Source organism: Diplotaxodon limnothrissa, linkage group LG13, assembly GCF_057381915.1.
Source record: "Diplotaxodon limnothrissa isolate DT_005_m linkage group LG13, D_limnothrissa_male_GT1.1, whole genome shotgun sequence".
Lineage (NCBI taxonomy): Eukaryota > Metazoa > Chordata > Actinopteri > Cichliformes > Cichlidae > Diplotaxodon > Diplotaxodon limnothrissa.
Window position 1 is genome coordinate 5,466,346 of NC_140608.1, and position 27,903 is coordinate 5,494,248.

Here is a 27,903-nt window from a genome sequence, read left to right on the forward strand (position 1 = left end):
GAGAGGAAGCAAACAAAGGGTTGAGTTTGTTTACAGGTTTGCAGACTGATTAAAACACTTCATTCTTTTTTGTTGTGTTTTCATGTTACTTTTTTAAGCTCTACTTGGATTATGTACTCAGAGGCACGATCCTGAAATGCATTCAAGGTGAGTTTTAAGGACGGGCTCCAAAAAATATGTGTGTTACTTAAAAAAAATACACAAATCTTTACAAACGTGCTCTTTAGATGTTTCAGTCGCTGTGTCAGGTGTCACGTTGCAAACAGCCGACACCTGCCTAGTATATTGGTAGATTTGTGGAAAAATCTAGAAATCAGTAGATCTAAATTTGAATTATTCATATTATTGTGAAATGTCACTGCAATCACCATGAAGACATTTTTGTTTAAAAGGTGTTTTAAACAAAGGTGCTCTTCCCACGCATGTCTACTAAGTGGTTACTAAAGCAATTAACAAAGTAGTGCAGTGGGTGTTTGAAACGACCGTCCCGTGTTTGATGGGACTTTCTTCTTTTACATTAATCTGGATTTGGGTGTGAATTTTGCAGCGACCCTCTGACTCCGCCGGTATATTTGGCAACGCGGCGCGCTGGCTCGAGTTCAGCTTATTAATCTGCTAACTCTGTAGACGGGTGAACGTCTGGTTTCACCCGACATCGGTTGTGTTGACTGTAAAGGAGATGCTGTCAATGCCGGTGTCCCCAGGGATGCAGAGAGGGGAAAAACATGCGTTTTATTTGCTCGATAGAGTGACGACAACTTCTTTCAAGAAATAAGCACACGCTCAGTGGGTTGAGGATTTAAGCGACAATTCTCCATTTAAACTCCTCAGAAGAGCTGATTTTTTTTGTTTGTTTTTTTGTTTCATCTTTCCCTTGTTAAGGGAGGTTAAAGAGTTCGTCCGCGTTTCTACTTAACGGCTACTGTCAGGCGATGACGCCCGCGTGGGAGATTTTTATCCACTCCGGCTAGTTGGCTTGAACTTTTCTCCCATTAATTCTTGTGATAATGGGCAATTACGGACACTAATGGATATGTTTGGGCATGCTACTATGAGACTCCCAGGACTGGAGATGGCGCACGACACCACTTGGTTTTGCAGATAACCATGCGAGGGATAGCGAGTAAAGCCGTACGCGCACACGGCCGCTCAGCTATTTTGCTGTTTGTGTTTTAATAGTTAAGTGAAACCTAATATGTTAACCGAGAGGTCACTTTCTTCTATCCGATGATAATGTCAGCCGTCACCCACGAAGACACGGAAACCTCTTTGTGTTCATAAAGTTTCGGTGCAGACGTGTCGCCGAGCGAATTTTCTTACATCTTCTGCCCTGTTGCACCTACATAAAACACACCGAGTTAGTGTTCTCGTACCGGCTTTGCGGATTTTTCTTCCTTCCCACTGTGTTGTTTCCCTCTTGGCGTAGTAGCCGCACGAACGTGTCACTGTTATTTCTCTAGTGCGCAAACTGTCTCCGGAGGCGCTCGGATCGGTACTGAAACCCACAAGGAAAGTAAAAATTTTCATATGGTTGAAGTACGGCCATCGCGCCCGGTTCACACAGTTGTCGCTCCTCCTCTGCTCCTCTAAAAGCAACGCTATGATGAATATTTACATTAGAGATGTGCGAAATAAAAGCGCGAATACCGGCGAATAAAAAAAATGTCTGCCTAGAATTTCATTTTGGCAGACGCCTTGCACTACAGGTCATTACAGCGGGGGATTCGTGGGCCGAGGAAGCTGCAGTTTATTCTGGACAAACAGGAAGTGCCGCAACAAAACATCATTTTCATGATTTTGTTTTGTAAGACTGTCACATTGAGAGTCTGAAGCTCAGTAATCCAAACGGAAAATGGCACATGTGTAAATCGTTGTTATCTCAGCGCAAATCACCTTAAATAAACTGACTTTGCAGAAACCAGTAGACTACTTGAGTGAACTTGATTTCACAAATCCCTTTATTAACTGCTAATAAGCACCGATGTGAGAAATTCAAGATTGTTATATTTTACTTATTTGAAAATGCTGATATGCAGGCTGATTGCGGTCTGTTGCGGCGCATTTATTTCTGGCTGTTTCTCTGTGACGCAGCTGAAGTCACTCTGGGGCTTCCTCATGCTTTTCCTATCAGGCAAACAGAGATGTGCCGCAATCAGCTAATTTATTTTCAAACAATGGAGGCGCACCGGGCAGCCAGTTGGACAGGAAACCTGGGCCACAGAGCAGGAACACGCTCAGCGCACAGCCAAACACTCGCTCCTGAACTCCCTGTGCTTATCTGAGTTTCAGCTACACAGAGAAGTAAGTTACAATACAGTACCGTTTCATAAAAGTCACTTATTGTTAGCACGTTACATCTGCTATGATTTGGCAAAAAAAGGAGAGAAAAAAAGTTGGCGCGTGTGTAAAATTAAGTTAAGTGACAGAAGTCCCGCAGTTCTGATGGGATATTTGGAAACAGAGTCACGTCCTGCCAGCGGATCGCTGGAATACGTGCGCCTGAAACTCCAGACGAAACAACAGCGAGAGGCTGTTGGCTGTTTGAGCACAGGGATGACCAGCCAAACTGACGGTGCCGCTCTGTTCATTCAACAGACCACCAAATTCGTCCGATGGCTCGACCGCAGTAACAGCATCGGAGGCCAGCGGAGGAGATCTACCACCTGTCGGTGCCACAGGAGCGCAAACGTCCCGTTTAAACCGCGGCTCTACCGGAGGAGGAGAACCGGATTCGCCTTCCTGGTGCAGAACCCCGAAGAGCTTTGACGTTTTTCAGAGCCGGACGATATTCCGCTTCCCTCGCCGTTCCTCCAGTGGATATTTTTCCTCTGACTGCGACTCATTGCCAAGCTCCCCGCTCTCCCCGAAGCCAGTGATGTCTGACAAAGCGATACAGACCCCGAGCCTCACCGGACAGGTGCTAATACACGCCCTGCAGCGCATGGGTGAGGTGCACGGTGAAGGACCGGGCACGCAACACGGTGAGCACAGACTCTTCATGTATAACTCCCGCATTAATGTGAGTGCACGCACGTGGAAGATGTTCAGGTGTCTTTTTGTAAAGTCGTTTCCCAAGTGATGGAGTGACAAACCGAGATGCAGGAACTCCATTTGGTAATGTAAGGTGGCTGTACTTCACATTACGGTAAAGGTGTTTCTCGCCTTGCGCCTTTCGTCATGATGTTGCTGTTGTTGTAGATGGTAAAAGAGGACATGCACACAGTACAATTTTCATGCTCACAATAAAGAATGCAAATTAAAGTGTAGGAATTTGTCTAAATGCCTAAACGCACTGCTAATACTGTTATAGGTGTGGGTGAAAGTTTGACCTGACTCAGTCAATAAAGACTACCCTGGACGTAAGACGGCTGTGTGGGTATGCAGCTTAATAGGAAACTAGATAGGAGTCTACAACTAGTTCCCTCACGTTTCCTCTATCAAAGATTTGGGGCTTTGGGCGGTCGGTGGTGTTGAGTGTTACCAATGATAGTGAAAAGATGAACAAAAACATACTTAGGATGTTTTTATATCTAGTTTCATACTTAAGATGTGTTTGTTTTCACCCCTTTCTCACTCTAGAGCTTAGTCATGAAAGAGAGCCGTTTTTCCACTACCTTGATGTGCTATGCTTGCTATTCTCACATGAGTAAGGCTGTTGCTTTTTTGTTTTTGAGATTCTGGTTTATTGACTAATACTCTGCATGTGCTACTCTGTTTGCCCTTGAAGAGAAATCCAACAAATCCAGGTGGAAACATGCTTATATAAAACACACTAATGACTCCTCCATGCTGCTAAATCCACTTCTGCTGCTTCTCTGTTTTCATTCCACTGTAGTAGTACTTTGTTTTTCTGGCGAGTAATGCCTGCTGCCTTCGAGTGTGTAAAACCTTTCTAAAACCTGCAGGATACATTTGAATAACATTCTCAGGTTTAATTTAAAAGGAAACTGTTGACTTGTTTATACAAAGGGTGAGTGATAGTTATAACATTGTGGACAAAGGTGGATCCAATAGGTTGGATGTGTGATTTTGTTTTGCAAAAAACAAAACAAAAAAACCCATAAAAAAAAAGCAGAAACGGTGACAACTTGTATTCACATTAGTTTTCAAAGTCTTAATCCCACCCTTACTCTGTAAGGGTTTGTCATTTTCATCTTCACATTGGTGGTTTGAGGGAGACAAACACATAATGGTGTAATGCGTGATGACCATTCTGTACCATGTTTCTGTTAGGAGTTGTTAATCCTGCTGATGTTGGTTTGTTTCAGACGTTGTCCTGACTCATGGCTAGACTAACAGGGCCATGCCCAGGAATGTGTGCATGTGTGTACTATTCCACACACAATGTAGGAACCTGTCAGTGAACCTAAAGAAACACATTTCTACTGACATCATCGTTACTGCCACGCGTAATGGATGTCAGATTTATATACACTTTTATTAGTCAAACTTAAAATGATGTGAAAGAGTCATAATGTATCAGTATTTCATAATGATAATTGAGTCTGTACTCTTAAAGACTCTTGACTCCTCAAAGTAAGCATTATTTAGCGTTCGCTAAGTATCACTTAGCAAACTTGCAGGTGAAATGCAGATGTGAAACACACAAACATTGAGCAATGGCTGAGCATGATATTTGGTAATGGAATCTTTCTGGTTTCAGTTTGTAGTCCAAGTAGTATTGGTTGGTCACATTTAAGTGGGCTGTGTTTGCATGCTTTAACAGTATTAAAGATGGCTGAAGTTTCCTGCTTTGAAAAGTGACAACACAGAAGTACCTTAAAGCTGCATTCTGTTTAATGGCCAGTAGGGGTGCAACTGAAGGTTGGCAATAAACTTGTAGTTGTAAAGTATAAAAGCCTATGTGGGAAAATAGGCCTCAGCTCTTTTGCTCTTCAACCTCAGAAGAGACTTACCCAATGGGGTAATTGCTGGTTTAGGACACATTTATAAAAAATAAAGTTAGTTTTTGTAAACTGTCATTACTGGAGTAAAAAAGAAAAGTGTTCATCCTGGATAATCTTATTGATTATAAATAATAAGTCAATCATAAGTGTGGATGACAGTGAGCATGTGGTGTCCCCGGGTTTCACAGTCAGATCCACCTCTCACCCATTATATTGCAGAAGTTGACAAAGAACATGCTCAGTTCTAGGATTCATAAACTAAGGTTAAGGTCAGGTTGTGTTTTAGATAGTCTAGGGTTGCATTCTGCTAAAAAAAAATGTGTATAAGCTGAACTACATGTTGATTCTCCAAACTGCACCAATTTCGTGTCATACTTTAGCCTCCATCAGCATTGATGCAGACTCAGGTTATACCATTCCACAGTGTGAAATACTGTTGCTCCTCAGATGCTGCTGTTGTTGCAGAAAAGGTGTCCATTTGGTGTTGGACTCTTGTTGGTTAGGTTTAGGCATCAAAAGTACTCGGTTACACTGAGTTAAAGATGAAGAACTTTGTCCCTTCTCAACATTAATTTAGTATGCTGAAACATAAGGCTTACCGAGTGTGTTTAAATGTGACACTAAAAGTATTGGACCACACCTCTTAATCTTTGAATCCAGGTGTTTTCTGTCTCATTGGTACAGGTGCACAAAAGCATGCACCTAACCAAACCATGTAGCCTGCTTTTACAAACATTTGTGAAAGAATGAATCGTTTTAAAGAGCTTACGTTGATGCCACCTCTACAAGTCAGTTTGAAATGTCTTCCCTCCTAGATATTGCATGATCAGCTGTAAGTGGTATTATTGCAAAGTGAAAGCGTGCAGGAACCACAGCAATTCAGCCACATAAAGTTACATAGCAGGGTCACCAAAGGCAGTGGTGCATAGTGTGTAAAAGTCACCAACTCTTTGCTGACTCAATAACTGCAGAGCTTCACGGCATGGGTTTCCATGGCCGAGCAGCTCCAGCAGGTGTACTGAGTAGGTGGCCTGGTACTTTTGTTCATATAGCATATCTGATGAGTGTGGATTGAGGCCCTTATTGCTAGTACCTTTATCCATATGTCCTCTGCAAACATACCGGTAACAGCAGTATTTGAGGCCTTCAGGATGCTAGCAGGTTGTTACTAAGAATTTATGTATTTCCCTTTTTATGGAATTAATATATCGATTGAGGTGTAAAGTAACTAAATACATGTCAGTTAGCTGTTAATTAGAATGTTCAGTTGATACTAAAGTAGAAGTAGAAGCTGTTTAACTTATCCAAAGAGCTTAAAATGAAATTCAAATTGCCATAATAAAAGATGAAAGCAGATAAAGTTTTAAATATTATAAAACAGGAAGTGCAAGTTATGAGCTTAGATTATATCATCATATAAACACATTTTCAAATGTGGACATTAAAATGTTGTGCCAATATTATTTTTTAATCTCTATACCACAAACTCATTACAAATCATTCGTGCCACCGTTGTATTTAGATGCTCATTAAACGTTAAATATTTAGTGTATACTCCCACAGCAATTTTATGACCAACGGTTTTGAGCATACATTGAGGGATTCCCCAAAATGTTTTTATCGGTTATCACAGCCTGGATCCTATTTTTATTGTTTTCTGTTTATTTCAATCCCAAACAGAAATGAAAGAACTGCCACCTCCAGCATCACTGGTCTAAAATAGTGCTCCAGTTGTCTTGTTTACATCAGCACAGCTTAGAAACAGAAGGCTCATACTTTTAGCTGTGATGCTGTTGGCTAAAGTTGCCCATCCTGTTGCTTGGTAACAAACAAAATTTTGCCAGGAGGTTAAAACTTGGCAAAAAAAAAAAAAAAACAGATAAAAGTACTAACAGAGTAAATGCCTTCACAGTGTTGCTGCAGTGGAAGGCAAATAAATCTTCTATGGAATAATGCTGTTCTGTCATCTTAATGAGAATAAACCTATTTGTTTTGCTCAGACTGGTAAAATTGTGCGGTTACGTTACATTACAGTCTAACCCTCTCTGTTTACATCTCAGCTTTAATCCTTCAATTTGTTTTTCTAAACACAATGGGGTTTTATTTTTTTGTAAATATCAAAGTAATCTCCTAAGGCTGAAATAAAACTTCTGAAAACCTGAGCATATTCTCTGCTTTGTATGTGTCGCTATTCTTTTTCATAATAGCAGCGAGTAGCTTTGCTGATTGCCTTGTGTCTCTTTTATTCTCTTTCACTGAAGCCAGACAGACAAGATAGCAGTCAAAACAGAGCAGTCCATGTGTGTGGTTACGTGTTGTTTATTAAGTAAGCCACTCAAAAAAGGACTCAGTATGTGTGTTTAGTAGCCAAAATAGGCTTCAGGTCTTTTGTAAGATGCAGACAGTAACTTGCATCTCAATCAGTCCACTGCATTTGCAAGATAGGACCAATAAACACAAACTGACTTGTGCAATAAGTTACACATTGTCCCCCCAATCACACACAAAAGTCTCACTTATCAAGATTGCTAACTTGTTTGTGTGTTAGATATGGTGCAGGGGCTTAAGGAAGATCTGTTTATCTTGTTGTTGCTGCTCGACATCGCAGTACTTCCTCCTGCAGCAGCAGGAAGATCACACTCGCAGTGCAGTCAGGTTTCTTCAGTTTTAGAGCAAAACAGATGCCTCTTGTGAGTTTTTGTCCTTAACACAGTCTAATTATAATACAACCTCAGGGCTGGATGGAACAAAGATAGATTTTGTCTGAGGCTTTGATCTTACAAATAAACTTTAGCTGAAATTCAAGTTACTGAGCTGCACAAAGCCGACTTACTGTCTGTTAGAGGAATTCACTATTTATTCAGGTTACTCTGGTACTCTTTTGACCTAAGATGCGACTGTTTGCTGGCATTTGTTTTTTGCTTTTTAACTGAATGCCCTTCGGCATGAGCAAACTGTGGATTATGAGCCAAAATCGGTTGTCAGCAGATTGCATTACAGCAGCCAGGTTGATGTCTTAGAACTGCTCCTATACAAAATCAGTATCATCATGTATACTATGTATAACTGTCGTTTTGGTTATTGTGGTCATTGTCAAAGGAACATCCTGATAAAGTAAGTCCTCGTGCATGATACAGTATTTAACCCGCTAAGTACATGCAGTGTTACTTAAAAGCATCTTGGACGTCAGTACAGAAATCTTTGAAAGGAGGAAACAAGTAACATATGCAAAACTTCATAGGAGTTCTTGTTTTGTGTTTTAAAATTCATTATTTGATGTCTTGAGCATCCTGGCATCGCCTACCTGCACCGTTCGTAGCTTCCAAACCCGAATAAATCAGTGAGATTCAGTGATTACTCAGCATTTATTACACTTTGAGGCATTGTAGCGTAGCTCCTTGCCCATATCGCCATTAAAATCCCTCTTGCTGATGCTGCAGTCAGCAGCTTGATGGATTGATTGCTGTATTGGTCTCGTCAATATCAGAGGATGTGAGAAATATTAAGTCTGGGTTTCATAATGGCGTGCATGAGTCATAAGCGGAGATCGGTAAGAGGTCAGAGCCTTTCATAATCGTATTGTAGTTCAGACTGAAAATCTAACAGATTAACCACGAAAACACACATTCACGCGCACTGACACATGAACGCACTCGCACTTTTCCTCATCCTGGTCAGCTGGCAACTGTAACACCATGAAGCACTCAAAGTGCACTAAATGTGTCTGATAACCTTCTCTACTGTTAATAATTAACAAATATGTTTGTCATTTACCTATTCTGTCTCACCTCGTTGAATAAGTACCCTGATTTACATCTCCTCTGGGGTTTTTATTATGTCACTGTGAGCATGCATCGATTATAACATCAAATAAACTGAACTGGGTCAAAACCAAAGGAGTCTCACTTTATGAATCACACTCTGATTGTTTTTCTTCTTTGTCTGTCGTATAGTTTCTTCAAAATTTTACCATTAAAAGGAGTTTATTGGTGTGTTTTTTTGATAAAAGCAGTCATGGATTGGCGGGAAAGCCGAACATGCACATCACATATGATTTTCTCCAAAACAACAACAACAACAACAAAAAAAAAACGATGAAGGTTTGAGTTACAGTGCTTTTCTGTTACATCTGTTCATGTTTTTTTTTTTAAAGATTCAATATCAACAAGTGAATCAAGTTCAAAGGAACTTAGCTTGGCTGCAGTGAATTTGGTGTAACCACAGTCTGAGCCATGTGCCCGGTGATGCCCAAAAGGACTTTATTTTCTTTCTGGGCAACCTATTGTTAACATAAGTTACGATCAGAGAGCCGCCATTTTGAAACACCTCGTATGTAAAGCTATGTAAATACATGCGCTCGGTTTCTGTGTTCCTTTGTGGTTTCTCTTAATCTTACAAGTCATATTTCAAATATCTTTGTGCTGAAGTTTCACAGTGTTTTCAAGTCTGAACCCCTAACCACAAATAAAGCTCCAAATACTTTTTGGTTATGCTTCACTTATATGAAGCATAAATAAACACATATTTTGTCTCGGTGGATAAGTTTTGAGCATTTAACCTCTTCAGAAATGTAATGAAAGATCATGTGAGTTAATGCTGTTGCACCCTGGAACTGACACGCAGGATGTATAACAGTTGTTTACCTGATCATCATATGCAAAGATGGCATGTTTTCTTTTTACTTTGTGTTGCAGATCCGTCACCCAGCCCCTCTAGGACGTGGCAGCAAAACGCAGCAGGGGACATGCAGGCAGAGACATTCGGACAACAGCTCAGACGAATAGGAGACGAGTATAATCATCTCCTATTGCAAAGGGTTAGTGATCACTGACACTATTTCTGTGTGTGCGTGAGAGAGAGAAAGAAGTCATATGTGTGTTAAAACCAGCCTGCAGCAGGATACATTTTTACATCTCTTGACCAGAAGGCTGAACACCCTGCAGCTGTGGTAGTGAAGCTGATCAGCTGACAGACAAGACTGCCATTAACTAAAGGATATAAACGACTTTTGCCAAATCATCTCATCTCAGCAACTCAAAAATATATAGGCTGTTGGAAAATTGCCTTTTTCATTCAGTGTTTCTCTGTGAATCCAGATTTGCAGCTGGATGCTGCTGAAATGAACCACATGTTCAGCAGGGCAGGAAACAAGAAAGGAAAAAAAAAACAGGACAAAATGTGTGTGTGTGTGTGTGATCAGAGTCTCTTAGCAGCTGGTCATTTCCACTCTGCTTTGGTTGATAAAAATAAAAAGACCTGTGATCAAAGTATTACACGAACAGACAGCCTGAATCTGCAGAAAATCCAGATGCCACAGTTACCACTGTAGTTAAAAAACATACCAAAAAACAGGAAAACAGCCTAATGATAGAAAAACCTCAACAGTGCAGGAGCAGGTGATGGATAGGTTAAGCGTAGAGAGAGGAAAGCAATGTTTACAGAAGTTGAAAAGAAACAAAAATAAACCTTGTGATACAAATTGACCTTTTAATGTGGGGAGAGTGAAAGAAGTTCATTATGCAGCACACGAAAACACATATGTTACATAGATGTATTTGTAAATGCCGAAGGTGAAATTCATCAGAGCTTTTTCAGTTTATTAATATATATCGCATTTGAGATGTTAAATATTTTCTGCATGCTATGCTGCTCTAGCCTCTCAGTTACAGTATTCTTGAAACTTCCTACTATATACCCTTTAGGCCAAATCACACACAAAAAATACAGGTTTAAGAAAATTCCTATCACCTTGCTTGCTTCGGTACTTGTTCCATGAGATTGCAGTTGCAGTATTCTGACTATTGCTCTGCTAAAGAGACGTTCATATTATTCTTGGGAGTATAAATCCTGTGAATGGTGAAGTTGTAATCAGACTTAATTTCCTCTTGGCTCCTTTTCCTTGGCAATATTTCGGCATATTGCATCACTCCGGCTTTATTTACTCCTCTATCAAAGAGCTGACTGGAGCTTTGGGAAGACAGAGAGGAAGCGAGGAGAAAACATGATCTAGTTTAAATTCACTTTAATCTCATCACAGAAATGGGTTAAAAAATAGAAGTCAAGAAAAATGCATGACAGGCCTATTATATCTCAGTAAGGAGCTTAAAACACTCCCTCAGTGTCAAAAGCTTAACAGTTACAAAGCTGCAAGTCTCCATTCGAGTCTTTTGATGCATGAGAAATCTGCTTCACTCACTGAGTGTTTTTTTTGTCTGTGTAACTAATGAGCTGCAAACAGGAATAGAGTGAACCTTTTCTGCAACTTTGCTTCTGCATTTTTTCCTAACCAACTCATATATCTGATCTCTAGTGACCCTGTGCTTACGTATTAGAGATTCAGCCGTGTAAACTGCTAATGCATTAGTAATATAAACAAGCACAAATGTAGAAATCAATGATTAAAAAATTATTTTTCAACATTTGTTAATATTTCTCAGCATTCTAATGTTTAGGTTTCCTCCCCCACACACTAAACAAACCTAAATTAGCCAGTGCTGTAATCACTGACCATACAGTTACTCAGCTACGGGAGTCATGATTTTGGAATGTTTTCAGTAAAAAAGCAGTAAAAAAGCTGGTGTTTCTCACATCCTCTGTGAGCAATTTCCATTATTCAGTGCTGAAGATGGTGAGGAAAGCAGAGTACAGGCTCTGACTCAGCACCTTGTCACACAAGTTTGGAACGTGTGTGTATTTTAGTGCCTCCGTTATCTTGATTGCAGAACCAACCAGAAAGTGAGCGCATGTGTGTTAGGTAACTTAACAAACTTACAAAGAAATAGGCTGGGGATGTTATCCACTGTCCTGACATTGTGATCGTTCACCCTAATCTACTCGGCTAACTGGCAGTTGCACTGAAGCACTGAAGCTTACGTAGCTTGCACAGGAAGGTCAAACGTTAAACGTAAGGCACTGTGACTGATTAAAGGCCCAAACAAAGGAGCTCAGGATGCGATACCCAATGAGGCAGAATATAGTTTACTTTTACATATATGTAAGTGACATAAAGTTGCATTTTTTAATGTTAAAAAAAGTAAAGGCTATGTTAGTTCTATTGCATGTAGATACCTTTATGATATAACTATCAGTTTGGGAGGGGTTTTTTTGCTCTTAAAGAAATAAACACACTGACTTTTCGATCAGTCAGTTTAATCAACATTTTAAATTACTGATGTTAAAGTGACCTGTAGTTTGTGGGACTGATTCTATATGTTCCTCAAAAGTATTAGCTTACTATAGCCCACTTTAGTAAGACTGATCGGTTCATTAAGTCATATATTAATGCCACACATGTGTGGAGATTTATAGTTGAATGAAGGAATATGCAGTGCTTGTGGTAAAAGACAGACTGTATATAGCCTTGACACACCCATGTTGTAGTTTTTGTTTCATAACATCTGAAACAAGGCAGCACGGTGGCACAGTGGGTAGCCACACAGCAAGAAGGTCCTGAGTTCAATTCCACCATCAGGCTGGGGTCTTTCTGTGTGGAGTTTGCATGTTCTCCCCGTGTTTGCGTGGGTTCCCTCCGGGTACTCCGGCTTCCTCCCACCGTCCAAAGACATGCAGCTTGTGGGGATAGGTTAATTGGATAATCCAAATTGCCACTAGCTGTGAATGTGGGAGTGAATGTGAATGCGAATGGTTGTCTGTCCCTATGTGTTAGCCCTGCGACAGACTGGCGACCTGTCCAGGGTGTATCCCGCCTCTCGCCCTATGACAGCTGGGATAGGCTCCAGCATCCCCCGCGACCCTGAAAAGGATAAGCGGAAGCGAATGGATGGATAAACATCTGAAACATACATAATACAAAAAGTACTTCCTCATGAACAGTGGCCTCCAGCCCCTTTAGTTTTATAGCCAGCATCACCAAACAATATGTCAGCACCCAGCCTGTAATGTAAGTGCTAACGAGATAAAGTGAAAGCCTTCATTTACCTTTATTTGTTTTTTTTTTGATGAATTAACTCCATCTGCCTTAATAAAATATGTCACTATGCTGTTTTCACTAAGGTAGGTGAGACTGGTTGAACTCAAGAGCTTAACAGATTACAGTATTACAACTCAGTGCACTAACGTCGGGGAAAGTATTTAATTTAGTCCATATGTGAACAGTCCCACGAGCTGGGATTTAGTACGTGATAAGCGTCAGTGGCGTGAGCCTGCCATGGCCTCAACGGCTTCGAAACAAACTTAAACACAAAGAGGCTGGATACATGTGAGAACAAAATGAGTTAAGGCTGTGACTCAACACCTTGTCACACTATCGCACTGCTGTGGAAGACAGGAAGAGATAGGTGTGCGCGTGTGTGTTTTTTTTCCAGTGTGTCTTAGTGGGAAATCATCTGTGAACGTGGTTGCAGAATCATCCAGAAAGTAAGTGCAGGTGTGTTTGTTCTTGCTGTAGAACAATAATGAGACGGAGAAAAGAGGAACGTGGAGACTTGTTCCTTGTTCTCTTGCCAGGTGTTGATGCTGCAGTGTATAAATGCACATGTGTGGTTACACATAAGGTTGACCAGGTTTCTCACTTTATGGGTGATTGCACAGTTTTAATCCCTCGCCTTTCATCCCACATATTGAGACAACAGTGCGCATTTTGATTAGCTCTAGTTTCCAAAAACCAGGACTGCGACACAGGCACACTTCTGATGTCTGGATTTTATCCACTAAAGAAAGCATACAAGGAGGTCATCTTGAGTGAAGTGCTGTTTAATCTACTTGAGCTATAGCTAATTTAAAAAATTGCATGCAATTACAAAACCTCAGGTCATACAGATTTCAGTGTAATATGATGGTAACTACAAAAAGGAAAAGGAAATTCAGCTGTAATAAACAGTGAAAGAGAAACTGCTCAAGTTTCAGTGAAACTGGTGAGAAATGATTGTCAGAGATCTTTTTTCCAGTTTTTAATCATAGTTATCTTGCAGTTTTGCAAGGATGAGAGTATGAAAGCAGTCTTACAAGAAATATGCGGTTTACAAAAAGATCGGGCTATCTGTCGATGCATCTTTATGAAACAGAACAGTAGCTGAAATAAGAGTACACTGATCAACCTTAAAAGCATTAAGTTTCAACATTAGAAATAAACATCTGAGTGCACCAAGAAGTAAAATAAACATATGAACTCATGTTGATATATTTTTCTACCACTGTGAGTTTGTGATGACAATTAATTCATAAAATTAATGATTTTCTGCAGCGTAATTCTCTTGTCTACTTTGCAGCTGCAGGGTTGTATTTTACTGTTATATTATTTCTGTTCTTTATAGATATCTATCACCCGTTCCTCTTGTAGCACCTCGTGCTCAGTTGATCTATTTTGCGCAGAAGAGTCAAATGACCCATCAGAAGCTTTGCTTTATGTGAGCGCACTAAGAGCCTAAAGCAGAAAGCCCGAGTTAACAAACAAATCCGATAACCACCATTGTGATACCAGTTTTCTCTGACTAGATTTTAGACTTTTTCAAGCCAGCTGATACAAAGAAATCCTGGCTATGTTGAGCATGCTTCATAGTACGTCCTACTGGTCACTCAAAATACTTACATTTTCAGAAGGTCAGCAACAAGACATTTTTTAAAGATAATTAAATCCATCTATCTGAATAATGTGAATTATTACCACTTCAAATATTGAAGTTTTACATTTAGCATTCTTTTTATGGTTTTTTTAAAGCCTTTATTATGACAGGAAAGCTGGGAGCGAGCAGGGGGAAGACATGCAGGCTCTAAAATAGCCTTATTGCATTATGAGTCACCTGTTCAACCCGGTGAACTCAAATGGCACTCCATTCTCGTGTAATTCAGAAAGCAAATTCTCAACAGATGTTCTCTCACATCCCTCAGGTTTCTTATGTCTTATCTGAGTGTTTGTGAGTGGCTGTGTCTGCGTTGAGATATCCTGGTGGGACTGCATCCTTGAAGTGACCTGGAGAGTTGAACTTTAGGAAGATTTCTGAATACAAGAAAATATAAGAAGTCTTCAGCACTGCCACGAACTTTACACCGTAATCAAACCGACACAGCAGTAAATGATGAATCATCTGGCTCCAGTACAGCCGGGCTAGACAAGGGTTGAACTGAGGTGATTAAAGCATGTGGTGTGACTGCCTGCAACCCTACACCCTTTTGACCTGTTGCTCCTTAAAACTAAAACAGTTTTCACTTCCAGCTTCCTTAACTCAAAAATGCCAAGCCGGCTGTGAGCATTTCTTCAAGTTGCATTATTTCACATACATTTTTGGATCTCTACTGATCCAATAAAACCATCTAAAAATATAAGATCAAATTATCAGTCTTCTTTTCTGCACATTTACGTGCTCCACAGAGAATGATTTCTACTAATGTTGATGGGCCTCTAACTTTTCTTCCAGCGGATCTAAAATGCTGACATTTTGTTTGTTTTTTTACCAAAATTTCCAAACAGTTTTTAATTACAATGCCACAAAATTTGGTACATGGTACACGGATTGTCACATTTGGTAAATCACGGTTCCAAGATGATCTATCCTTATGTGACTTTGCTGATATGCTCTTTTCTTCTATAGTTATTAGAATTACGTTTCTGGTCGTGTGTGAAACATTATAACAGTTATAAGAAAGATTAGAATGAACTTAAACTCTTACCACCAGGTCAACAGTTGAGCTTGAAGCTGTCCAGACCTCTGGGTTATGATCAGGAAAACTAATGACACATCCAACCACCCTGTTTAGATTCATCTCACAACCCTGCTTCTTTGGCACTCCTCAATTTAGGATTGCGAGTCACTGATCCAAAGGTGTCTTGAAATATCTATGAAAACAGGATCCAGTTAACAAAATTTTATACTTAATAGGGGAATTTATTATGTTTTTAGCTTCAAAATGAAAAACATTATTATCAGCCCGTATCACATTACTTTTGAACACTTAGCTGCCAGCATTGCTAAGGTTGACAGAAGAGCTTTATTCGACTTCATTGCCTGAAGCCTAAGAGATGCCTGAAGGATAAGAAACAGTCTGCCTCACTTCAGACTGCAGAGTGACTCACAGAGACGCTACACTGACACAGACTCTGGGTTTAGTTCACTTTACTGCCTGAGAAGTTTGAAAAGCACTTACTACTGTAACATACCATGCAACCATACTATATTATAGTGGTTAATTATTTTGCTGGAAAACATATGCAGCAGTGTATAATCTCAAATGTAATGAGTAAGCATTTGTTTTTTTAGTAATCTTCCACACACTTAGCTTTTTCTCCTTTGCCCTCAGTTAATCCATCCAATCTCTCTCTCTCTCTTCCTCCCTGTCTTTATATCTGTCTCTCTGTCTCTGTCAAACATTTACACAATGTGTGCATGTTTGTTTTCAGACTTCTGTGAACATGCCCAAAATGGTGTCCATGCCCATGTGTGTTTGTGTGTGTGTGTGGTGCGACAGCCCAGTGTCCGTGACAGTGTAGATTCATTATGGCTCAAACCTGCGGTTACAGAACTCTAAGGGAGCAAAGCACAAGGTCTAATTATCCTGTCCAAACAAACACACACACACACACACACACACACACACACTTACAGAAACTCCCAACACACACTGTCTTTCAGTAAGAGGTACAAGCCTTTGTCCTGAAGACAGAAATAACTCTGAGGAACACTCTGGACCAGTTGGGTGTCACTGGCTGGCTGCTTGTATTTGTGTGTGTGTGAGAGAGTGATTGAGTGTGTATGAAAGACAAAGGGCAGGACAATATTTTTAACCCTTGCTTAACCATCTAGGTTTGCCTGTTTCTGTGACTACACAGTGCCTGCCGTAGGTTCTGCCTGTTTATGGCCTGCTAGCTGAACAGTTGTTTTGTTAAAGGCGTTTTCTGAACTTAAACACCATTATCAATTTCTGCTGTCAGCTATTGTAACGGAAGGAACTTTGATGTCTCAAAGTTTCAAAGAAACTAGGACAGTAGTCACTGAGAGAGGAAAGTTATTTCAGCATCAATACATTTTTTTTCTATTTGGGGGCTTCAAATATTTCACTATTGACTCATTTGAAATATTGACTAATTTCAGGTTTCTAATATAAATCTTTATAAATGCATAATCACCTATTTCTCTCAGTCATGGCAGTCAACACCACATCTCAGTTTACTTTATTACTGCAAGATTTGGCAACTTATCATGGCCTTTTATCAATATTTACCCCACTCAGGATAACATAAAATCTCTAGGTCAATGCTAGCACAGCTTTCCCTCCGTTTCTCGAGTGAGATAGCAGAGAACTGCATCACTGTGATGTTCACCCAATCTGGTGCTTCGAGCTTTCTCTCAGAGGAATAATTTTACTTGTAAATATAGCGACAATGGTGAATTAATGTTATGGTAACTATTTGTTTCTGAATACCACCACCTCTCTAAAGCCCTCAAAAGAATGGTATTCAGAACACCCCAACCTTTCACCCATTATTCAAGTACACACAGAAAAAGTACACAGAAAAAAAATTAAATCTTTCAACTTGTCATGGCTCGGCTGTGTGGCAGGCAGGAGGAGGACCCAAAATGCAAAACTCACACACACGGGGATGAACTCAAAAAGCAGCTTTATTGCTGACAAAAGATAATAGGAGATACAAAACTAAACTGGGAAAAACTAACATAAAGCTCACCAGGAAACACGGGGGAATCACACACAGCATGAGGGAGAACGCGACGCCGAACAGAGGGAGACTCAGACAGAAATACACAGAGGGTAAACGAGGAAAGTGGGCACACACGGGGAACACAGGTGACACTGATAATCATAACGAGACAGGGCGGGGTGAACTGAACATGACATGTACAGGCACAGAGGTTCAGACAGGAGGAGAGAGAGCACGGGGAAAACACAGACATAACGGGCTGGGGAAACATGAAACAACCACAAAGGGAGACGAGGGCTCATAAATACATAGAGGGCACACAGGGGGGAGAGAGAGCACGGGGAGAACTTAGACATAATGGGCAGGGGAAACATGGAATAAAACATAAGGAGAGACGAGGGCTCACAGATACACAGAGGGGCACACAGGGGGTAAAAGCCATGAAGGGAAAACACTTAGGGAACAACACAACAGGGCAACTCAGAAAACATGGCCTAAATAAGGAACGAAATACAAAAATACAAGGAACTAAGAATACTGGGCCCACATGGCCCAGGACCATGACACAACTCAGTAGCAAGAGTTGGGCATTGTTATGCAAGTATTTGTAGCCGTTATTATGCATATTTCCCAGTGCAACTCTATGAATGTCAGTTTGGACAGATTGTGCAAGATCAATGAGTAGATGTTCAAGCTGACAGTAAAGACATCTTTTACAGGAACAGGAACTTGTTAATACTTGGTTGCAGTACTTTTGCATTCAGAACTTAAATTTTACATTTATTTTAGCAATGGTATGTGATTAAGTGAAGCTATAGCATGCATGTAAGACCCATGGCATATTTTTGTTTTAAAGCTTTTTTTTTTTTAAAAAAAGAGAGACAACTGAAAAAGAAAAGAAAAACACTTTAATTCAAAGTGGCACAGACACCACAGAGATGGTAATAGTAGATAGAAAAATAATGTAGCAAAACCTGAGTCATTTTGCATTGTGTGCATCAGTGTGTGTATGTGTGTGGTTGAAAGTGTAGCCTTGTTTTGAAAGCTATTTTTGAGAAGCAGCATAGTAAGTTGTGGTAACCAAATAAAATCACACGAGCTCTTTGGAAGTGGCTGACTCAATGTTTCCACTGTGAAAGGAACGAGGCAAGAAGAAGAGCAAGATAGAAAGATGAGAAACTTAAAAACCCTTGCATCAGAGATGTCTGTCTTCAAAGACTTTGGGCAGAAACAATCACTTGCAGAATGCGCACAACTTGGCTGTCTTTTCATTCGCATCACCTTTTGCATCCACAATTTTTAGATTTCTGGATCCAAAGTGCATCTTGTCAACTTTTAATATTTCTCAGTGTCATGGTAACACTGCAAAGGTTTTTAAATATGCTGCATTCAAAAGCCAGTGGGGAATCTTCGACTTCAAATCTCCTTTAGTGCTCTAAAACTGGCAGAAAGGCACGATGTTAACAGTAAAGGATTCATTTACCTGTGGCTTCCCAAAACAAACAGACCAAAATAATTCACTGTGCAAACATGAAAGAATCTGCAGTAATTGTGATAAACTGTTTTATCTCTAAGTAGATGAATTGTATCATCTTGTTTGACTGATGGGCTGAATTCTGTTTTTTTACTGATTAAATGCCTGACTGGTGAATTGCCGATGATTGGCTGACTTCCTGCCTTTCTGAATCTGTTTTTGTGAAAGTTTGGCTTTTCGTCCTTTGGCATCTTTGTCACAGTTTGCCTGCTGTTACATCCCGCTAGCAATTACTGTGGGTGTGTGCGGGAAAATGCATGCACTGTACACGGTACCTTCGTGTGTTTGCACGTGCTGTTTGAATTACTTGTTAGGAGCCTGCAGAGTTGCAGTGACAGCAGGAAAATGATTTGTGGCAGCAGGTTTTCTATTCTCAGATGAAGGATGAGGTTATTTGAGGTAAGAGTTCAAATGAGGAAACTATTAGAGAATTACCAATGTGTGTCTGGGTGTGCATGTGCGTGTTTCCTTTCTGTAATCCTGAGGTATACAGTAAGCTTGAAAATGAAACGTTTTTTGGGAAACTGGTTTTGGCTTCATGTCAGTCTCTCGGCCCGCAGTTTGTCAGCTAAAGGAATACATCTGCTTCTGATTGCAGTGCAATTCAAACCTCTTATACGGACTGTGAAATACAACCAATCGTCCAGAGTAACAGATCAACCCTATACACAGTGTTTCTGATTTAAGATGTTTATTGGTTTATCCCTGGATTTACAGTAATGTTAAAACAGCAAAAGAAAGTAGTTAAAACATGTTAATGTGTGATATTGTAAAGCACTGTTTGCTGTTCTTTATCATAAGCAAAGCTAAAAACGTTCTGCTCTCATACTCAAAGCATGGACATGACACTGAGATCTTCTCATCAAACTGCCAGCAAGAAAGCAAACAAGTCTGTTTGCCAAAACGGCAGACTATTTCTTTGAAATCTATGAAGTAAAGAAACTTCCAGCATGCATGTTATCAAATAAAGTATTATTAGTCCAGTTCTAATTATAGCTTAGATGCAGTTAATTTGATAACAATGAGAGGTGGTTTTAGATAGTCTGCATACAGGCTCCTCTCAGGTACACCACATCCTCCTGTTATGTTGTCATTCATAGTTTCTCAGCTTTCATTTGCAGCCAAGCATGACTATAGATCAGCACATACTGTGATTTGGAAGGTCATTCAGAAGTGGCATTTTGGCCTTTTTGATCAGGATATGAAATTAATCCAAATCCTTAATTTGGAATAAATTCACATGCTGTGAATCCAAGCAGTTCCTATTGAGCTTCCCTGTTTTTCATTGCACTGGTTTTGATAAACCACATAACCCATGTTCTTCAGTGTACCAAAAACAGCTAATATATTATAATAGTATCTAGACATCAATGGACCATTAAATAAAACGTTATAATGAAAAAAGCTTTCAGTAAGATTGCTTTGCGTCATGAGACCCATACATCTGCCAACAGGAGCCCTTCCCTTACTCTGCAAGCTGAAGACCATCATGACAGTCAAATCATTACAGTGGTTGGTGAGGTGACGAAAGAGCGCAGAAACGCTGCCAACTAAAGCAAAAAAAACAAAACAAAAACCCACAAACCTTGTGTCTGTGTTCCAACGCTGCTTTGAGGAGAGACAAGTCTCTAATGTGCAACATGATAAACATTGCTGCAAGCAAATTAACAATAATAATAATAATCTCACTGTTTCCATAACAAGAAGGTATAATAACATCTCTGAAGGCCTAGAGAAAATAAGTTGCCGAAGGAAAATTGCAACTCTTTATTGCTTTTACAAAAGTTCTTATTCGGGTTGAAATCCAGTGTAATATTCTACTATAAACAAAGGCAAAGCTCTAATGGTAATGTGTGATGTGAGACGCCAATTTTTGATGCCAAATGAAAGGGGAGGCTGAATTAATGGGTATTAACTTCACTCAAGACAAGAGTCTTGATATATAGTAATGGCAGACGTTCAGGTTGCGGAGATGAAACTAAATTGCCAAAAAAATCAACATGTGGAGAATTTACTCTTCACTTTCCTGCCAAATACAACAGTCCCCTGATGACATTCAGGGAAACTGAGCCTTAGAGAAATCAGTCTTACTGTATTGACTCTCTGCCGGTGATCGGCTACTTCCTACACTGGTGTAGCTGAATTGTTGATTTAAAGTTAAAAAGTTCATAAAGTGATGATTACTGGAGGAAAAATCCACAAAGGAAGAAAAAGTATCACATGTCCTGTCAGAATAAGATGTTTTTCCAGATGTGCAATTTTTTTCCCCCTCTGTCATGGTGAATTTGATTTAAACCACTGACAGATAATAAAACTTAGTCTTCAGTCCCACCAGCTCTGTGAAGCTATTCACAAGGGTACTTGAACCCAAATGCTAGCACCACAATGCTAACAGGATAATATTTAACAGATATAATGTTAACACCTTCCAAGCGATTGTCTCCAGATTGCCGTTACCATTTGAGAGCATTTCTGTCAGGAGATGTTAGTAAAGTGGGATTGTTATTTCCATCTACAGCAATTTATATTTGGCACCACTGCTATGTTCTGTGGCCTTCCCACCCTTCTATACCCACACAGGGAAAGCCTCAAGTGGGGAGAGCATTAGCTGGGATGTAAGTGGCAAATGGATCAGTTCTTTTATAGCACTTTTCTACAGTACCTAAGGGGTCAAAGCACTTGATATAACTTGTCTCATTCGCATAAGCACCTTTTTCTATACACGTGCTTCCTATCTAAGAAACATTCACAAAGGATGCATTGGATGGAGAGCAACTTGGGTGTTCCAACAATCCAGGCTCTTAATATCTTGTCGGATATTTGGCACACAAACTAGAGCAACCAGGGATTAAACTAGCAACCTTCCGATTAGCAGATTACCTGCTGAGCTACAGCCACCCCAACTACAGAAACTATATGCATAGATATCTTAAATGGCACACCAACCTGTATGAGATTAGCTCTAGGAATGTTATCAGCTGGTACCCGTGATTTGCCTGCCAGAACTAACCCTACGGTTGACAAGCTATACCCCATTACCTTCACCTGCCATAACTGTTTCAGTGTAAAAAAATCAGGGTCATGTCTTCTTCAAATAAGCATTCTGCTAGCTCTTTGGTCATCTAACTTGCTTCTTTGTTTAGTCAGATGTGGAATTAGAAGCACATTGTGATTCATTTCAGGGTTAACTAGTGTTCCCCTCACCTGTTTCCTCCTCTGGCATTAGAGGCTTCTGTGGCTTTTGGCTCACTTTTCAAATTAAACCACACAGCTTTTATATCCCTGTTGCATCTGTAAAGATCCTGTTTTTCAGAGTACAGTGTGGCCTGGGGCAGGCAGCATTATTTTGTGCCAGCGGATATCTGGATGATGTTGCACAGTCTGTCCATCCGGGCTAAATCTGAAAGGCTTAATGCCACAACGTGAGGGAAAAGAAAAAAAGATTCTTCCTACCCTTGTAAATTCCTTAGCTGCTCTTTAAATTATTCATGTATGGCAGTTTAAGCAAACATTTTGTACGGAACTCATTAAAACTCACACCTGAAAGCTGCATTTCAACCAAAACCATCCACTGTTAGCTACTCCGGGTAGTTGTGGCTGTAATTTCCAGCTGTTAATTATATAAGAGAGGATTCAGTTACTCAGGTGTTTTATTCTTAAAATAGGTTTAAAGTGGGTGAAGAAAATACATTCAGTAACTTGCACAACATTGTGTCTGAGTGAAGTAGCTAAAGTCTCTGTTGTTGTTGTCTAAAATGGCTTTCTGTGTACACAAGTTACTACATAATTTTCATTGTGGGGATCCCCTTCCACAGTAACAGGAACCTTGTTGTTTCTGGGGAGAGGTTTTTTTTGAGCATCCACCCTGAGGATGTGTTCCTGTTCTACTGACCAGGGAGATTATTACTGAAAAGTTACTCTTCCTGCTGCTGAAGAAATGGACTGAGGCCAAGACACTGAGCGATCAGCTGCAGGGTTACTGTACAGAAAAGAAAACACCTGTTTCAGTCAACAGCCTGCCAAGTGTATCTAGATGACTGAGGCAAGGAGTTACAAATAGACACAGCTGAGGGGCACAGTGTGAAACAAGGCAGGTGATTTCTGTTATAACATGCAGACAAGAAGACTGGGCACCCAAAATCCAACCAGACTCAGCTTTCAGCTTGTTTGCTTCAACTTTTATTTTTTAATGATTTGAAAAAGAAAATTTGAGCAAATTCAGCTTGACATTGTGATAATGCTTGAATGTGTCACTGGAGCTACAGCAAGTAAAATAAGTATTGAACACATCACCAGTTTCCTAAGGAAATGTATTTCTAAAAGGTGTCATAATTACCATGTAACAGCATTAACCTGAGGCTACAGCCCTACACACCAGCACAAATCTCTATCCAAATGAAGACACGTGTGAGCTTACGTGTGGCTGATTTCACCACAAATGATGGCTCACTTTATCACGGTGCTGTGCAGGGGTCCGCATTTACTCAGCTTTAACATCACCCTGGGCTCTTGGCTAGCTTAGCGTTAGCATGCCGTCTGTACAGGTGCCTGCAAAGAGCCAAACTTATGTTAAAAGTATAATGCAGTTGTTTCTGTCCTGGAGCGGTTTCCACTTTACCATCACACTCTCATCCTTGTGCAATAAAAAAAAAAAAGAAAAAGTAATGTCTATATCTATGCTGCAGACTGCAACACTATTTTCCTCCTACACACAAACTAAAATCAGCTAAATGTAACGAGACTGCAAGAACCGATAAGCGGGATCAATAGGCAGGCAAAATAACGATTCCAAGGAATTGGACTACTGTGAGCCATTCCCTGGGAATCCCTGATAACAACTGAGAGTTTCCCTGGCAGTGTGTTTGGGACGATCTTCCTTCTAAAAAGGTCCACCCTCATTTCAACATCATCATCATCATCATCATCCTGGTAGATTGCTGCAGATTTTTTTAATCACAATATCCTGGTACATTTTTCCATTCCACCTTCCTTCAATTACGTGCCAGTGCCGTATGCTGAAAAACAGCCCCACACCATGGTGCTCCCACCTCTAAACTTCAGTTATGTGAAATTGTTTTGGGGTTGATATCCAGTGCCCTATTTTCTCCAAACGTGGTGTGTATTACGGCATCCAAAGAGTTTAATGTTGGTTTCATCTGACCAGACTACATTCTCCCAGTATTTCACAGGCTTGTCTTAATGTTGTTCAGCAAACTTTAAACATGCTTCAACATGCTTATTCTTCAGCAATAGAGTCTCGCGTGGTGTACGAGCACACAGGCCATGGCAGCTGAATGCATTACTTATTGTTTTGTCTTTGAAACAATTGTACCTGCTGATTTCAGATCTTCCTGTAGCTCCCCACATATGTTCCTTAGCTCTTAAATAACACTTCTGATAACTCTTTTCATTCTTCTTGCTGGGAGCACCTGGTTGTGGTCGTCACAGTGAAATTATGTTCTTTCCAACTCCACATTATGGCCCCAACAGTGCTCACCGGACCCTTCAGTAGTTTAGAAATTCTTTTGTAACCAGCACCATCAAGGCTACAACGGTCTGCTCAGTAACTTTATCAATCACAAGCGGTTTCTTGTGTAACACCTGGGAATGAGACCTTTTTATAGGCCAATCAGTTGGGACTGAAGCAGCTGATTTTAATTTGCAAAAATTGGCAGGATTGCTTTCTAATTACTAATAGATTTCAGCTGGTGTCATGACTTTGCATGCTTTGTTACGCCTCCCTTTCTTCATGTGTTCAACAGCACATTTAGAAATACATAGAAAATTGGTGACATGTTCAGTACTTAATTTACTCGCTGTATTGACAATTCTCTTTTTAGCAGAGTTGACTGAACAGTTTATAAAGCAATTAACTAATTAGGAGTACAGTAGCACACCCTCATTCACAAAAAAGTTGAGAAACTCTATGAAATGTAACAGTAACAGAAGACAAATATATCTAATTTCATTAGTATTTATTTATTTATTTTATTATTTTAACAGTTTGCATAATATGTGTTTGTTAAAACATCTTCTGTGCTCAGATTATATCAAACCAATCATCTTCAGTTGTGCTTGGCATTTCGGCACTTGCTGTATCAGGCATTTCCTAAGCTTAACCTTAGAGGTTTTCCTGTTTCACATCTTTGTATCTTGCTTGGTTTTCCACCACTGTATGGAAGTGCAACATTAAATTACCATTTTAATACATTCTTGTACTGAACCATTTCATTGTCACTGTAGAATACATACAGCATTAATGTTTGACATCTGCTGTGGGCTTTTCTCAAATGGTAACATGAAGTTTATCAGGCAGCATTGGGCAGTAGATGGGGCTTTTGAAGTGCTGCTAATATCGGCTGCAGCAAACTTTCAGGTTAGCTACTGTTAATTAAAAGTGTGCTGGAGTGAAAGGACTGTGACAGCTTTTGTTACAGTACCACATTCCTTGTTCTGGGAATGTGTATGTATGCTCTCATGTAAAGGTAGTTAATATTCTCAGAGTGTGATCAACTGTATAAATTCTGCTGTCATGCAACATATAAAACAAGATTTTAAAAAAGTCAGAACTTGAAAGATCAGAAGCTTTCATACGAACCCAAAATATAAGAAGACATATACATATATGGGGTGACCGTGGCTCAGGGGGTTGGGACGCGTATCTGTAACCGGAAGGTCGCCGGTTCGATCCCCGGGCTCTCTGTCCTGGTCGTTGTGTCCTTGGGCAAGACACTTTACCCTACCGCCTACTGGTGTTGGCCGGAGGGGCCGATGGCGCGATATGGCAGCCTCGCCTCTGTCAGTCTGCCCAAGGCCAGCTGTGGCTACAACTGTAGCTTGCCTCCACCAGTGTGTGAATGTGAGAGTGAATGAATAGTGGTATTGTAAAGCGCTTTGGGTGCCTTGAAAAGCGCTATATAAATCCATTATTATTATCATTATTATTATTATATAAACACGTACATTCAAAAATGCACTCACACCGGGAGATGGAGAGAGTAAAAAGAGAGTTGTGGCAGGATGTTGAGAACTATACTTACATGCTTCCTGTAGACGTAAACATACAGTAGGTGTCTGCCCCTTTGATTTAAAACGTCAAGTGATCACAGGGTGTTTACATGAGCTTTAGATCTACATCACTGCACACTCAGAACATTTTGCGATATGGCAACACACTATGCAAATGCTAATGCAAATTCTTCATGTAGATATAATTTTTTTTTTACTGTACATGTTGTTAAATAAAACAGTTTAACCGTTTTATTAAGTTTAGGCATATAAAACTGCATACAATAAATACTTTCTTGGTAATTACTTGCACAAGGATTAGCATCAAGCACCCTCACCCTAAAATACTTACCTTTTTGTCTTGATTAGACAATGATTAGTCTATAGTTCCACATCAAGAAGCTCTCAAGTGAATATTTAAGACATGTCAAACAGAGTTGTTGTTGTCAAATAACTCAGTAAGAAGCAAAGTTAAGTAACACCAGACTTGTTAACCAACTCATGGAGCATTGGGTTGATTTTATATAAGCCCACATATATACAACAAGATATTCTAGTAAGAACAAGGAGTTAGCTTTTGTTTCAATAACTGGGTTTTTGTTACATTTTAATGCAGTCACATGTGTATTCTATGAAGCATAACTGTCATTAACTAAAATATCTCTTCTTCTCTCTGTTCTTTCTGTTCCAGAGGGCACCTAGACCGGTTGTTCTCCTGCCGAACATAGTGCCTCATATCCACCAGGAGCCTGTCACCCTTATCTGTGTAGGCCTACTGCTGATACTGATTGGGCGATGGATTTGGATACAAGGCAATACAAACACCCAGGACACCCAGGTTTAAAATGAGAGTGGTAGACCTAGAAACCCGGCAGATGTAGCATTTTTTTACTAACTGTTTTTGGATCTACGTTTTTTGGGGGGGGAACTCATTTTTAGCCTCTACTCTCTGCTTTTCCATTTGCAAAAAAGACTGCTTTTGTCTCCTGGAACTCTAATCCTTTTTTGTGTTTGCACCAATGTTTTTCCGTCATGGCCTCAAAGATTTTGTGATGCTACCAAAGAGGCAAGATTTTGCAATTCTTTGTGGGCAGGGGCAGTCGCAATACCTTAATATGCCTCTGCAAAATGACGCCTATGGAAATTCAAATGTGCCTTGAACAGTTTCTCGTTTACTTCGCTAGCTTTCCATACAATTTTTTTTTTGTACAAAGATTATGTTCTCCCCAGGTCAAAATATCTGTCAAAATGGATGACTTTGGTTTGGAATTGCACCTGCATCACATTCATTGCCATCATGCAGCAGACTCATGACCTCTGTAGGAATCAGCCGGACCAGACTTGCATCAGTATCCAACATGTTTTTAAAAATACTTGTGGCAGATTGACAGCACACCAGCATTTTAGAACTCAAATGAATTGGGTATTATGTTTTTCTTGAATCTATAATCTGGATTATTATCCCTTAAAAGGTACTTTTAAGTTACTGATATATAGCAGGAGACATCTGTATGAATCTTCATTTGTTTTCTAAACATATATAGCATAGAAATTTGTTGTCTTCTAAAACTGCAAAATTGATGTTTTATCACTGTGTTTCATGACTACTTTAACAACAATTGGTACATAATATACAGCACAACCTGATAATGAACTGAGCCCACCCAAGTAGATTTTACCATCTGCATCTTTTAGACTTTATCAAAAAACCCTTAATCATAACACAAGATGATATTGAACCAACTTCCTGCAGTAGTAGATACAAGTCTTCCAATCTCCACTAGAGAACTCAAAAATGGGTTATACCACCAAATACTATCTGTGTACATGGTTTCCTACAAGAT

At 39.9% G+C, this 27,903-nt stretch overlaps 1 protein-coding gene across 1 annotated transcript; it reads left to right on the forward strand.

Moving 5' to 3' along the window:
- On the forward strand, positions 1–27,453 carry LOC146619726 (uncharacterized). Its single transcript, XM_085369059.1, has 4 exons — positions 1–147; positions 2,596–2,981; positions 9,602–9,723; positions 26,751–27,453. The coding sequence occupies exons 1-4, from the start codon at positions 137–139 to the stop codon at positions 26,901–26,903; spliced, it is 672 nt and encodes a 223-aa protein (XP_085225185.1). The 5' UTR covers positions 1–136; the 3' UTR covers positions 26,904–27,453.
- Positions 27,454–27,903: the final 450 nt, after the last annotated feature.

Excerpts from the sequence above, each read along its gene's own strand:
- LOC146619726 (XM_085369059.1), top strand. Across the intron at positions 2,982-9,601 it reads AGGACCGGGCACGCAACACG|ATCCGTCACCCAGCCCCTCT; the intron begins GTGAGCACAGAC and ends TTTGTGTTGCAG. Across the intron at positions 9,724-26,750 it reads ATCATCTCCTATTGCAAAGG|AGGGCACCTAGACCGGTTGT; the intron begins GTTAGTGATCAC and ends TTTCTGTTCCAG.